This window comes from Botrytis byssoidea (genome assembly GCF_014898295.1).
Source record: "Botrytis byssoidea strain MUCL 94 chromosome Unknown BBYS_008, whole genome shotgun sequence".
NCBI classification, from domain to species: domain Eukaryota; kingdom Fungi; phylum Ascomycota; class Leotiomycetes; order Helotiales; family Sclerotiniaceae; genus Botrytis; species Botrytis byssoidea.
In genome coordinates, this window is record NW_024065849.1 from 885,345 (window position 1) to 898,653 (window position 13,309).

Here is a 13,309-nt window from a genome sequence, read left to right on the forward strand (position 1 = left end):
TGTTTGTGGCTGGTGCTGTATAAAAATGCGCTTAGTCAGATATTCGAGGTACACCTGGGCACCTGCAGCGTACATTTCCGAGAAAAGATACTCGGCAATGTTATCCGAACCTCCGACGTCATTTGTTGAATTGAATTGACTGATTGAGGAAAAGGATGTCACTAAGAACTTGCTTGCAGAGAATCTTACCTATCTACCTTGACTTCTACCTGGCAGAAACAATCTATATCTGCACATACATACATACCAAGATGTATATCAAAGATGTATGTATGGTGGAATATCTATCAACAATCCTCTCATTCGCAGATATTGCCTACAATCCACGGCATACCACCAAATAGAAAAGGATTTCCCCGGAACCCTTAATGCCAAGACTTGGAAAGCCGTTGAGAATCCAGAGAAGAAAAAAAACCACTTCAGATATGATCAACCAGGATTAATCAAGGTTTCTTTTTTTCCTTCCCTCTCTTCCACTCCTTTTACCACTTATTTATATCAAATCAGCCTTAAAATCGACAAATTCATGCGTTGCCAAGATTTTAAACATAACTTGGCAAAAGCTTGATTGTTATCCTGGTATTTTCAGCGTCATAACCCTTTGGAGCCCCTCCAATCATCCAAATTCATCGAATCCGAATGCGACGTTATATCAAAAACAGGTAAAAACGCGTGGAAAAGAGGAAGAGCAGGTACGAATCCATCAGTAAACGTTTACTAAATATTTATTCCGACGTTGCTCTAAATAACATTTTTTCTTAATTGACAATATAATAACTATTGATTTATCCCCCTCTTCTCTTGTCTTTTTCTTGCTTCACCATGACATTCTATCAAAATCTCGAAGCCATTGTAACTTTATTTATACAACTGTTTGTGATATTTCCGTATAGCGCTTTAACAATTCAACGACAGCGAGAATTGATACCAAAAGATAAACAATCGATTGAACATACTGCACATTCCGAAGAGAAAGAACCAGAAAGAAAACCAGGAGCCATGATATCAGATAAAGTTTACAAGCTCTGTACGAGCCGGGAGACGGTCTCCTCATTACTCGCAAAGGATCCTACTATGGCGCCAGGTGATGCATGGAAGCAATTGTACGGAGGCCATGCGGCAGGTGAGAAGGAGAGTAAGAATGAGGCCAGGAGACATCGCGATACAATTACACCAGAAGATTTGCAAAGAGCGCTGGAGTGCGGAAATTGGGGTTCATCTCAGCCAAGTGAACTCTTTTTAAAAGTAAGAGGCCTTTATCTGATCATTAGGGATCACTGTTAACAATTGGCAGATGTATCACGATGCGTTATGTACTCTGGACAATAGCGTTAGCAATTGTATGGTCAGTCCGCCATTGATGGGTAGTTCTGGTGTTATGCCATTGAGTGTTATTTCAGTGTATGTACCACTCACTCTTCCCCAAATTGTATCGGATGATCTCCCCCTTTTCAAAAGAAAAATTCTAACGAGAGAAAAAACTCTCAGAGTACCGGATATCATGCGACATATGTCAAATCTAATTGTCCGAGCCGAGAAAGAAGTTATCTTAGCAACAAATTATTGGCAGAATTCGGTTGCCTCGAAATACATTACAAATGCCATGAGGGAGCTTTCTAGAAGAGCTGGTGAGAGAGGTGAAAGAATCGTATTCAAACTACAATATGATAGAGGAAGTGCAAAACAATTGCTCGACAATCATTATTTCGTTCCGGAGAAGGAATATTTGGGAAAAGCTGTTGCGCTTCCTGCTGCAGAAGATATTCCAAACATCGACCTCCAGGTCATGAACTATCACAGACCTATGCTCGGAACATTCCACTGCAAATACATGGTTGTGGATAGAAAATTTGCTGTCCTCCAAAGCAACAATATTCAGGATAACGACAACATGGAGATGATGACACATTTGGAAGGACCAATTGTTGATTCGCTGTACGACATGGCTTTGATTTCTTGGCATAAGAAGTTTGAGCCGCCATTGCCCAGTCATAATTCCCCTGCGGTTCAGGGTGGGCTGAGATCATTTGAAAACAAAGGTCACAATGAAATTTTTGATCAAAATGGAGCAATCAGAGGCCACTCAGCTGTGGTCCACCCAGAAAGAATGCAGGCACAATCCGCTTACTCATATGAGCCCCGAGCTTCAAATCAGCCTGGTTATATTCACCCCGAGTCTACAGTCAATGGAAATGTAGGTACAGGACCTTCAACGACTGAGGGTATCACACACCCTGTTGGAAACTCTGACAACTTAGAAGACCTTGGCAACGGAGTCAGACAGGTTCAATTGAATGGCGATCAAAATACTCATCCTGGATTCGAAGTTAAAGATCTCAAAACTACAGAAATCATGGCCGAAAATGCAAGAGCAATTGCAACAACAGGAGATGCTGAGCACGTTGTTCACACTAAAGATGGCCCGAAAAATGTCCCTGAGAATGGTACTCTTGCTCAGCATGGAGTCAACGGACCCGACATGGAGACTCAAGAATTCTTGAGTAATGGCACCCAAGTAATTCCCCAATCACAAATTGAACATCCTTCACCATCCGGCAATCTTCTCCCAGAACACACGACTGATGACCCTCATTACGACGAAGATATCGCCGGCGAAGTAGCCCGAGTCCAAACTGCCGTATCTCCCAAGAATGGAGAAACCAGAGTTGAAGCTGTTACTCGTCATCTCAACCACACTAAAAACACAGGCTTCAAAGGGAATGCACCAGATTGTGCACCACAGGAGGAGATGACTCCTTACATTCCTCATCCGGTTCATGAACCATTCCCCATTGCTATGGTTTGTCGTGAACCATATGGATCCCCAAATCATAGTTCTGTGTATAACCCTCAAAATGAGGTTTGGCTTTCTGCATTGAGAAATGCTACCAAGAACGTGTTTATCCAGAGTCCAACACTCAATGCGGAGCCTTTGGTTCCGGAAATTATCAATGCTTGTGAGAGGGGCATTGATGTTTATTGCTATATTTGTCTTGGATATAATGATACTGTAAGTCTTATACACCCACGTTCCTCAACCACTTCATGGAATGTTTCTAATCAATGACCCTAGGGTGAACTCCTCCCAATGCAAGGTGGCACCAACGAAATGATCGCCCATAAAATGTACACCACTCTCTCCGATGCTGGGAAACAGCATCTCCACTACTTTTTCTACGTGGGTAAAGACCAAACCACCCCATTAGTAGCCAAAAAGAAGCTTCGCGATTGCCATATCAAAGTAATGATCGTAGATGAACATATCGGTATTCAAGGCAACGGAAATCAAGACACACAGAGTTGGTTCCATAGTCAGGAAATCAACGTCATGATTGATAGCGCGATGGTTTGTAAGGGATGGATTGATGGATTGAGGAGAAATCAAAATACGCATTTGTATGGGGAGGTGGGGAAGAGTGATGGTATTTGGAGAGATGATAGGGGAGAGGAAGCGAAAGATGTTATTGGAGTTGACCCAGGGAGGTTTAGTTGGGCGAAGGGATTTTTGGGCGCGATCAATAGGGTTAGAGGGACGGGGGATTTTTAGGTGGAGTGTAGGATGAGAGGCGGAGATTAAGATGGAAATGGAGATTGCAATGAGGGAAAGGGAAGGGAAAAAGAGGTAAAGAAGAGAGAGGGGTGGGGTAAAGGAGGAGGAGGTAAAAGAGGAGGAGGAGGAGAAAGAACATGAATTGCATTTCTTTGGGTGTTCAAATGGATTTCTATTAGGTACTGGAGTTTGGTGATGAGTATACGCATATATGAATGAGTGCGGAGAATGGAATATGGTAATATATACAAGAATCATTAACATCGTCGCATTTATCCCCAAATATACTCATGTGAGCAATAGATATACCCTCGAGCAATCTGAAAACTAGCTAGCACATATGAATACATACCTAACAATAAAGTCAACACAGCTACCGCGGGACCACTCCGGTCAAAACTCAAAAATGAAACTGACAATTACTTGTTTAAGTATCCTTTGATTTGAGTACGTGTTTGATTCGGATTTCATTCGTTGCGCATATCTAATCATCAGATTAATGAGTAATAGGAGAAGATCATGGGAATTCAAACACAAGGTAGAGAGATTTGAATTTCGTGAGGAGAAACAGAATCCTTGGGTTTCACAGTTTTCTGGGGTTTGAAGGGGGGGGTGTGATGTTATGTGATGTGGTGTTGGGACTTGAGGCTAGTGTGAGGGTGGTGATCAGGGTGGTGTTTTCGTGGTAGAAAGGGGGGAATGTTTGGTGTTGAGGTCATGATGTTTTTTGAGGGGGGGGGGTCTATATATTCGTAGATTTGATAGGGTGGGATTTTTGTTTATGAATGATGGGTCTTTGCTATGATACGCATCGAGATATTTTCGTACGATAGTGATCGCATTTCTTTATGCGTTTATATTGTGGAGGTCATGATTTGTTTTCTTGTGGAGGAGGGATACTGGATATTCGAATTCGATCGATATTTTCTCCACGGTCTGAAGACAAATTCAGGATTTGGAGGGCAGACAAGGGAAGAAACACTACTATTTGTAATTGGAAACTTGAAGGATGGTTATTGTGGGAAGTTCTATGGGGCGTCGAAAATGAGACGTGGTTGTACATCTTGATGGTAAGGTTTGAGATATATTATGTGTGGTGTTTTTGAGAGCTCGGAATGTTTATCTCGTTATTAGGTCGGCAAGTTGTCGTAGGGTTGCGAAGGGAAATGGGCTGCCATCTTCATCAGCCATGTCTTGAGTCTGAGCCTGGGACGCCTCGCATGATGAAGCTGTGAGGTTTTTTCCACCTTTCGTTGAATGGAATGTAGTTTTTGTATTGTTGTATCTGCCTCTTGTGTGTTTGGCAAGTCATTTGCTTTCTTTGGCGTTCAATTCTCTGTTTCCATCAAGACGCGCAAGTTTAGTGCAATGAACTCCTCTGTCGTGGTCTTCTGTAGGATCTCTCCGGCGGTGTTCTTCTCCCATGTGTGGTGAGTTCTCATTTCAGACCGCTTAAGTAGATTAAGTAGATGGCAATTGCATCATCTTATGTTTGGGATAGAGGTGAGTTATAGAATGTGCAGTTTAGAAATTGAAATTAAGGTAGGTAATCAAAAGAATGCCGATTTCATGCAGAAACAATTCTCTCGTCACTTCCTTGATGTTCAAGGTACTGAATATTGAAGTCACCGAAAACATTAACAATATTGACTCGTCTCCGTGCAAGAGGAGTTAATTACCATAGCAAACTACTTCTTCCACAGCATAGTCACAGAATAACAATAGAGAATTCTCAAAATCAGAGGAAGCAAAGGCACGAAAAGAAGGTGCGAGCTGAGAGTTTGAAATAGGCAATATGAAAGTAGAAGGAGCAGGTTTACTTCAAAGTTCAATTGATATAGCCCCTAGCTCGGCTTGACTTAGCCAGGAGCGGGATGAACCAACGCTGCTATCTTTATCAAACAATCTCACCTCTCATTTTTCTAGAAATGCCTGTTTTCTGGGTATTCTAGGTAGTTTCATCACATTTCCCTACTTCAAATAAGAACCCCTTGGGTGTATAATCTTTCACGCATAGACTGTGATACATTCTATATATTCCAAACGTGTTCGAATCTTTCGACACAATCATGTCAACCATTGAAAAAATCCCTCCAGAGATCCTAACCGAGATTGTTGAGATCCTTCGCGAAAGCTATTCGCCCTTCCAACTTGATAAGAGTGTATATAGCTTTGCAGTAACATGCAGGCATTTTAACAGAATATGCGAATCCCTTCTCTACTCCCGATACAGCAACAGAAATGGCATCAAATCCATTCGCAAATTGAGCAAATTTGTTCGACTGCTCATATTGCGACCGGATCGGTGGCCTAATTTCAAATTTGTTTCCATTACGTGGGGTTACGGAATCTCTCGTGTTTCCTTAAGTAGAGATCAACACATGGAGATGCTCGCGAATGTCCCATTCTTGAAAACTGCAATAGATCGTCTGCCAGACGAGCTTTACAGGTTACAAAACCGACCAGATAATGAGACTAGAGCAGTAGAGACAAGGCAACCTTGCCCAACATATGTGGCAGATCTTGCAAAAGCATTCAAACGACTATTAGACGTGAATATTTCTCAGAATTACCTTGAGTTACTGATATTCATACTCACTATCCTGAGCCCCTACATACAAAAGCTTCAGATTAGGATGAATAATTCAGGTGCGAATGTTCCAGATCATCATTGGCGGGGGCAGATCTTCACAGTCGTAGGGCCTCCCAAATATGTCTCACTTGAAGAACTCCACTACGTTGCTGTAATTGCCCGCAGATCAAATCCGAGAGGGGTCATTTACACAAGACTGAATGCACAACTGCTCGATATCTTTATGAAAATACCTACCCTTAAGAAATTGAAGGTCGATGGCTTTGCATTCCAATCAGAGTCGCTCTCTCATGAGGTCACAAACCTGAGATCATGTGCGGTAGAATCTCTAGATCTCAAGTATAATTTCGAAGTCCATTTCAGGAACTGGAGAATATTTTTTCCCATATTCAAGAAGCTAAAGCATTTCTCATACGATGGAAATTCGAAAGACATGTTCTGCGACGGGAGGCGTGTTGATTCCTTAGTCGTTCCCGGATTTCTTGACGAACTTATGCAAGGCATCTTTGTGCATAGAGATAGCTTGGAGTCTCTATCTTTGATGGGGATCCACAGATCCATATCTGACTATACGTACCGCAGGATATTAACTGCTCCCGTCTTTACACAATTCTCCTGTTTAAAACACATGAAGATGCAGCTGGATTTGTTGATAGGTTGGGAGGGCCACTCGGTTCATCTCCGTTTACACGAAATTCTGCCGAACTCTCTAGAGACTCTGGAATTGTGGTGTCAAGCTAGCCTTGGTTGCGTGACTCTCACCGGGGAGTTGCTATGGCTGAAGAGACATAAAGAAGTTGTTCCAAGTTTTGCGTTGAGAGAGGTCAAGTTCGTACACGTGATCGAGATTTTTCAGGTTGGGGAGACTTGGAAAATTGATATGATCAAGGATTTTGGGGAGAATGGGATTCATCTGGTGTTTGTTGGTCTGCCAATTGAAGAATTTTGGCGGGGTCGATAAATCTAGGAATTGAGTATGAAGGCTTTGTCAATGATATCAATGTTTTCGCTGAAGTTTTTGTACTTGAGTCCTGGCTTCTTGAATAGACAGAGTACAGGTAGAGGTAGCATGATTCAGTAAACTGTACGGAGTAAGAAAAGGAGTATAACCAAGATTATCATGGATAAAAATAGCACAGATAAAGGAGTTGTAGGTAAAAAGCCTAAGGTTAGAAAAAGTTTAGATAAGAATGAGGAAGAATGATGCGCTTCTACCATATTTTTATCAAGCCTCAATACTTTTCCAATGACAGAGTCTTCAAAATTCCCATTATTATACATCAATGACCAACAAACAAAACAGCACATCGAAATCACTCACTGTGTAATCAATCCCGAGCGGCCATGATGGAGCTAGCGAGAAAAAGGGGCACAAAAGGATCATGTCAACCTACTAGTCAGGGGAATATGTGAATATTGGATTGTCTCGACTCCTGCTCTTTTTATATGCCATTGATGTATATTAATTAAATTCATTCATTGCTAAAAAGATATTCGCTCTGAAAGGATGTCCTCGAAATCCATCTCATCCCCCTCATCGTGGATTTATAAAGCACGCTGTTATGTTTCCCCACTTCTTCAAAAGATTCTTCCAAACGCTTACCTCAGAAATTTGCTCGTGAGGAAAGGAAATGTTGACGGAAGGGAAAAAGATGGATAGAGAAAATACTTGTGTATTGGTCATAGTAGAAGATAATAGCTATGTAAAGACTAATGAAAGAATATTACCTCGCCTCCTCTCTCGTTTTGACTTCAGAAAATAATGTCCGATGACTGGTAGAATAATCCTCAAGAGAGTGTGTATATATAAAATGAAATGAAATGAAATCAGTATGACATTTATCTTCAAGAAACCCTCCAAGACTCTTTCCCAGATCACGGATAATTGGATTTCTGTCCTCATGTCTGCTCCAATACGTGTCTCAGTCGGGCTTTGAAGCTTAATGGCTATTCGGGGTCGAGAACAAAAGCCGCAATTTTGCTCCTTCCGATAAATTCATGTACGTATTAAACATAGGAGCAAATGGTGCTCTTTGACTTTGACGAGTTATCGATGAGACCCCAGCTTCGTGATACTCATATGATTGTTATCTCTCTTGTTGTCCAATCTGGATGCTCGACAGTGGAACCAAAGTAAACAGCGTACATATTGAGGCACCCAAGCCGTTGATATACGTCATGACTTTCGGTACTCTGAAGAATCAAAACGTTCAGGATCAAATCGTTCCTGGTATTAGAAAATGTTGAAATGTTGATAAGCAGCACCTTTGGGTGAGGCTCTTTACATCCATCCGCAGTTAAATGGTGTTCCCACACGCAGGTTTGATTATAAAACCCAGGCAATGCCAAATGTCCAGCATCTCCTCCGATACTGGCAGCGTGGACATTCGCTGCATCCTCAGATCTATCCCAAATTAACGGTGGTATTTTAGCGCAACAGACTTCCAAAGTTGGCCCTGAGAGCTTAACGTGTCCCCCACTTACTTTCCCGAAGTGATCGTCATTCTCATGCTCGATGACAATTTCTATGATCCTAGCATCTGTACGACTTGGCTCATCGTCTGTGACTGCGTTTGGATATATACGACGGGTTGAAGTATCGCTGGCACTGATCGAAGCCCAACTCCAAGATGGCGCGATATATTCAGCATGTCGTATGAGTGGACGATCGCATTTGTGTAACCTTCGTCAAAGAAGACCCTCGAGGAAGGCATGTTCCCAAAGACCTGCTTTGTACGCAGCCGGGGGCTGGCCCATCTCTTCGGCCATAACCTTGGCAATAGCCGAAATACCGACTAACAAATCGCTTTGAACGGATATACGACGACTAGTATAATCATTCACGATACCGTACCACGAAGGCAATGTCGTATTACCTGACTTCATATTCCGGGATACAAAATCGGTGTGGTAGTCTTCCGATAACTGTAATTTTATAGAGTTCAATGGCTGAGAGGGATATGCCTCGATGAGTTCTCGCGTGGCGCATCTCCAGTACAATTGTTCTTTCCCGAAGCTAATCAAGCGCCGCGACATTAAATCTTCCTGCAAAGCCCAAGCACGATTTTTCAGACAGCTTTTAAGTGTAGATGGTTGCAAGTCTACGGAATCCCTCATATATAGCCTCCCGTTGTCTCTAGGATAAAGGGGATGATACCCTTTGACCGAGAAATTGAAAATTTGGCTCTGCTGTTGGCGGAAAACATTGGTGCTGTCAAAGATGCCAGAAGCAGTATCTATGGCTGCTTCTGCCGCGATTGTGAAAGAGGCGCCTCCATAAACATCGGCCATTTTTGAGTGACTCCACAGCCCAATCTTCAGGGGAATCTTGTATAATACACAACGAATCGATCCAAAGAAACTGATAACCAAGTCGACGAGTAATAGTAATAGCATCCTTTATGGTTTGAGGAAGGGCAGACATAGATATTTTGTTGCAATGCTGTTGAAAATTTCGCCTGGTTGTTATTGCTGTAGGTGAAGAGCCCCAACAATAGCTCAAAGCAACCCAGTTGCCATGTGTTTGATTAGTTTCTACCAAAAAGGGATCCTCGTTTTCGGACTGAACATCAATAACCCTGGTTGGTGGTAACCTTTTTTCAGTATTACCTCGATTTCGGCAATCCGTGTGGTGCGAGAGACATTGCCCTAACCAGATAGAAATGATGTTGAAGCTCTCCTTTGATGAAACATCTGTCGATATTGGTCTCAAGAGTACACGTTCAGCCAGTGGATCGTCTTGAAAAAAGTCATTTAGCTTGATATCTTCACCGAATGGAACAGAGTCTAACCTTCTGTTGTATAAATACCCAAGGAAAATTTATACTTATATAAATTCCATTTTATTTCATGTTTTGGAATCGAAACATGGCATTTCACAGACTCAGAAGACTGGCCCTCAAGTCCCTGTAATTTTAAGGACTTGAGTATGATGTCGCAAAGAACACATCCACTCTTAGCTGCACCAAGCATCTCATATACGTAACGGCTGGTAGTGTTGACGATATCCACTTCTCGACATGATTCGCTAAGAAATGGAACCTGCGTTAATAAAGCCTTTGGTGTCGCCATTTTGTAAGAACAATGTCGTCTAATATAACGTCTAGCAAATTTTGGGGTTTTGCGACTTGGCGCCTAACAATCAATTACAATGTCTGAGAATTGTATTTCTGTGCGATAGCTTATCCACTGCTGATCGTGGCATATTTAAATAGCCTGACTTTGTGCACGAGGCTGGGAAAGTATTGCAGGGGTTTTATGTTGGGGTGGTTTAGATAGGGAGAAGTTGTAAGAAAATGAATGTCATGGATATGATTGGATAAAATCTTGTCATTAGTTTGAGCCTTTGTATTCGTTTCGGTACTCAAATAGAGTGGACAGTCACTCAACCAATATTAAACTCGCTTGCAGCAGCCATGTGCTCCTTCATCTTCCTCTTCATCCTCGCGGCAGCTTCATTGCCATCTACAGTAGGCAAGTCCAACTCCATTTTCTTTTGTTTACGCACCCTTTCTCCCTCGGGAGCTTTATCTTCTGCTTTCTCGCCCCTCTTCGCCTTCCTGGCCGCGACACTTCTATCTGCTTTGGTCATCTTCGATGGCCTCAATCCTGGTACCTTTATGCTTCCAGGTTTGTCTCGCAAGGCGAATGCTTTGGCCAAATGACCCAAGTGCAATTCTTGCATATTGAATATGTGTCTCTCATTTGCGACGTGAGTGGCATAGGCCCTAATATGACTCTGGTATCCACGGCGTGCCATCTCAAGATATTTTGGTGAGTCCAAACTCCATCGTTCAACTTCAAGTTGAAAATTTGTAGCTCTCTCTTCCCATTCGCGACCTATGCCACCAAAACCCTTCTGTATCAAATCCTCAGCAGTGTGACGTGTCAGGGCTTTCTTTCCTTCACGGTATCCGGATGCTAAGATAGAAACATATTCCTCCTCGACGCCAGGCATAAGGAAGATCAAAGCACGACCCTCGCGACCAGCTCTAGCTGTTCGGCCAACACGATGTAGGTGATCTTCCGCGCTGAAAGGTGGATCATACTCGATGACAAAGTCAACATTTGGAAGATCAAGACCTCGAGATGCAACATCAGTACATATCATCACACAAGGTTCCGTAGATTCGGAAAATGCCTTGAGTGTTGCTGTTCTGATGTTTTGTGCAAGAGATCCGTGAAGTTTGTGTAAAATTACAGGGTTGGAATTGTTTGAAATCGTAGTCCCATGCGCAATGGTCTCTTTGACCAATTCTGATTTTGGCAATGCAGGAAGATCAACCTTCTCCTCGTCCACAGCCTCAGCCGAAGCTTCTGGGGTACGAGAGAAGAGCGAGAAGTGAAAGTCAACAGAGTCAGCACAAGAGATGAAAACGATTGCCTTCATCACGGATCCTTTTCGTGCAAAAGCACGTTTCAAAAGAGCCGTCAGGGTAACGAGTCTGAGTTTTGCGGGAACAATAGCATATGACTGCTTCAATTGCGTAGGGGCAGAGAATGCTTTATCTTGGACTTCAATGCCATTTTCCTTGTCTTGTTTCTCTTGCTCAGAAGGATCCGCTTGAATGTGCACAGCATCCTTCAAACTGATCTCTCCCAAACGCTGAACATTCATCTTCATTGTAGCAGAACACAAAATAGTAACTCTGCGCTTCGGAAGTGACCCCATATCCGAATTTGCTTTAGCAACTGATCTTCTGCCTATCTTCTCAACGATTCCTTTAATCTCTTCCTCGAACCCAAGCTCCATTAATCTATCTCCTTCATCTAACACTAACCATCTGACAGTGGCTACGTTCAACACTTCTGTGTTATCGAGATGATCTGCCAATCTTCCCGGTGTTGCAACAAGAATATTGACACCCTTGCGAAGTCTGGCTTTTTCTGATTGCTTACTTTCTCCTCCGTTAACAGTCGTACCAACAATCCATGGCGCGCAGCGTAAAACTTTCTCCAGCACAGCTGCAATTTGTTTGCACAGTTCTCTTGTGGGTGAAAGAATAATTGCAAAAAGTCCGGAATCTCGATGTATCTGTACGCCATTCTCACTCAACGCCAATATCCGCTCAACTATAGGTAGTAGGTATGCCAAGGTTTTTCCGGATCCAGTCTCTGCTTGTATGAATGCATCGCTATCGTCTGATATCAGCTGCTGTACAGATGCTTTTTGAATGGCGGTTGGAGCTTTCATATCGAGTTTAGTCGATAAATGGGCTGCAAGCCTTCTCGATAGTCCTAGGTTGGTGAATGTCGCCATTTCCTCTGTCAAAGGTGCATTGGATGGTTTTGCTGGTTCCGCTTGTTCTCCAGGCTCGTCGAAAGTTTTCTTTGAAGTGGGATTGAATGTGAATAGAGACGAGACAACCTGGCCTGGTTTCCTCCCACCCTCAGCAATTTCGCGGTGGACAGCAGCCATTTCGCGGTTTCGCATACCATCGATACTGCCATGCGGGAGCTTTCCAGAGATATAAGCCGGTCTCGTTTCATCCTGGAATGAAATGGCCTTCTTTGCGCCAGAATTTATACTGCCTGGAGGCAATTTTCCGGAAGCATACGCTGCTCTACCCTCGTCCTCGATTTGGGTAGCCTTCTTTCCACCAATATTGATACTTCCAGGAGGCAATTTGCCAGCGACGAATGCTGTTCTAGGTTCTTCTTGAAAAGTTGTCTTCCTACCTCCTCCAACATTTATACTTCCAGATGGAAGCTTTCCGGAAGCGTAAGCTGCTGTATTTTCATTTCTTCCACCATAAGAGTTGTAATTATCATCGACTCGTTGTCGCTTCGGTGCTCTTGATGAATCTCCTCGCCCGATATACTCTTCCGTGCTGGTGTCATGTTGTGGTTCAGAAAATATTTCTCTCGCTGATGGTTTATTCGTGCTCTTAGTGACTCGGTGCTGCGCAGTTTTTTTCGCAGCCAATCGATCCTTCCAGCGTCCTCCTTTAAATGCTTGTTTCGCAACTATAGGTACATCCCCAATCTCAAAATTCATTAACATTCCATCGTCGGCCATTGTTGCTAGTTTGCTGAGAATTTGATCTGAAATGCTTTGAATTTCCAGAAACAAAATGCGCAAATGCAGAAGTTTCGTTCCAGAAAAAAAGTTGAGCTTGGACCACCATCCTCAGTCCCACCAGTCGCGGGAGCACGGGGAGGTCTAA

The 13,309-nt window shown here is 42.9% G+C and overlaps 6 protein-coding genes across 6 annotated transcripts; 2 read left to right on the forward strand and 4 right to left on the reverse strand.

Moving 5' to 3' along the window:
• Positions 1 to 822: 822 nt before the first annotated feature.
• On the forward strand, positions 823 to 3,547 carry EAE97_004889 (uncharacterized protein; the record flags this gene model as incomplete). Its single annotated transcript, XM_038875401.1, has 4 exons — positions 823 to 1,245; positions 1,295 to 1,401; positions 1,489 to 3,010; positions 3,074 to 3,547. The coding sequence occupies 4 exons, from the start codon at positions 823 to 825 to the stop codon at positions 3,545 to 3,547; spliced, it is 2,526 nt and encodes an 841-aa protein (XP_038733758.1).
• Positions 3,548 to 5,619: 2,072 nt separating this feature from the next.
• On the forward strand, positions 5,620 to 7,104 carry EAE97_004890 (uncharacterized protein; the record flags this gene model as incomplete). Its single annotated transcript, XM_038875402.1, has 1 exon — positions 5,620 to 7,104. The coding sequence occupies one exon, from the start codon at positions 5,620 to 5,622 to the stop codon at positions 7,102 to 7,104; it is 1,485 nt and encodes a 494-aa protein (XP_038733759.1).
• A 1,115-nt stretch (positions 7,105 to 8,219) lies between these two features.
• On the reverse strand, positions 8,220 to 8,647 carry EAE97_004891 (uncharacterized protein; the record flags this gene model as incomplete). Its single annotated transcript, XM_038875403.1, has 2 exons — positions 8,220 to 8,547; positions 8,628 to 8,647. 2 exons carry the CDS (start codon positions 8,645 to 8,647, stop codon positions 8,220 to 8,222), a joined length of 348 nt encoding a protein of 115 aa, XP_038733760.1.
• A 184-nt stretch (positions 8,648 to 8,831) lies between these two features.
• On the reverse strand, positions 8,832 to 9,434 carry EAE97_004892 (uncharacterized protein; the record flags this gene model as incomplete). Its single annotated transcript, XM_038875404.1, has 1 exon — positions 8,832 to 9,434. One exon carries the CDS (start codon positions 9,432 to 9,434, stop codon positions 8,832 to 8,834), a length of 603 nt encoding a protein of 200 aa, XP_038733761.1.
• A 495-nt stretch (positions 9,435 to 9,929) lies between these two features.
• On the reverse strand, positions 9,930 to 10,214 carry EAE97_004893 (uncharacterized protein; the record flags this gene model as incomplete). The annotated part of the gene is made up of 1 exon (XM_038875405.1): positions 9,930 to 10,214. The coding sequence occupies one exon, from the start codon at positions 10,212 to 10,214 to the stop codon at positions 9,930 to 9,932; it is 285 nt and encodes a 94-aa protein (XP_038733762.1).
• A 313-nt stretch (positions 10,215 to 10,527) lies between these two features.
• EAE97_004894 (uncharacterized protein) lies at positions 10,528 to 13,161 on the reverse strand (the record flags this gene model as incomplete). The annotated part of the gene is made up of 1 exon (XM_038875406.1): positions 10,528 to 13,161. One exon carries the CDS (start codon positions 13,159 to 13,161, stop codon positions 10,528 to 10,530), a length of 2,634 nt encoding a protein of 877 aa, XP_038733763.1.
• Positions 13,162 to 13,309: the final 148 nt, after the last annotated feature.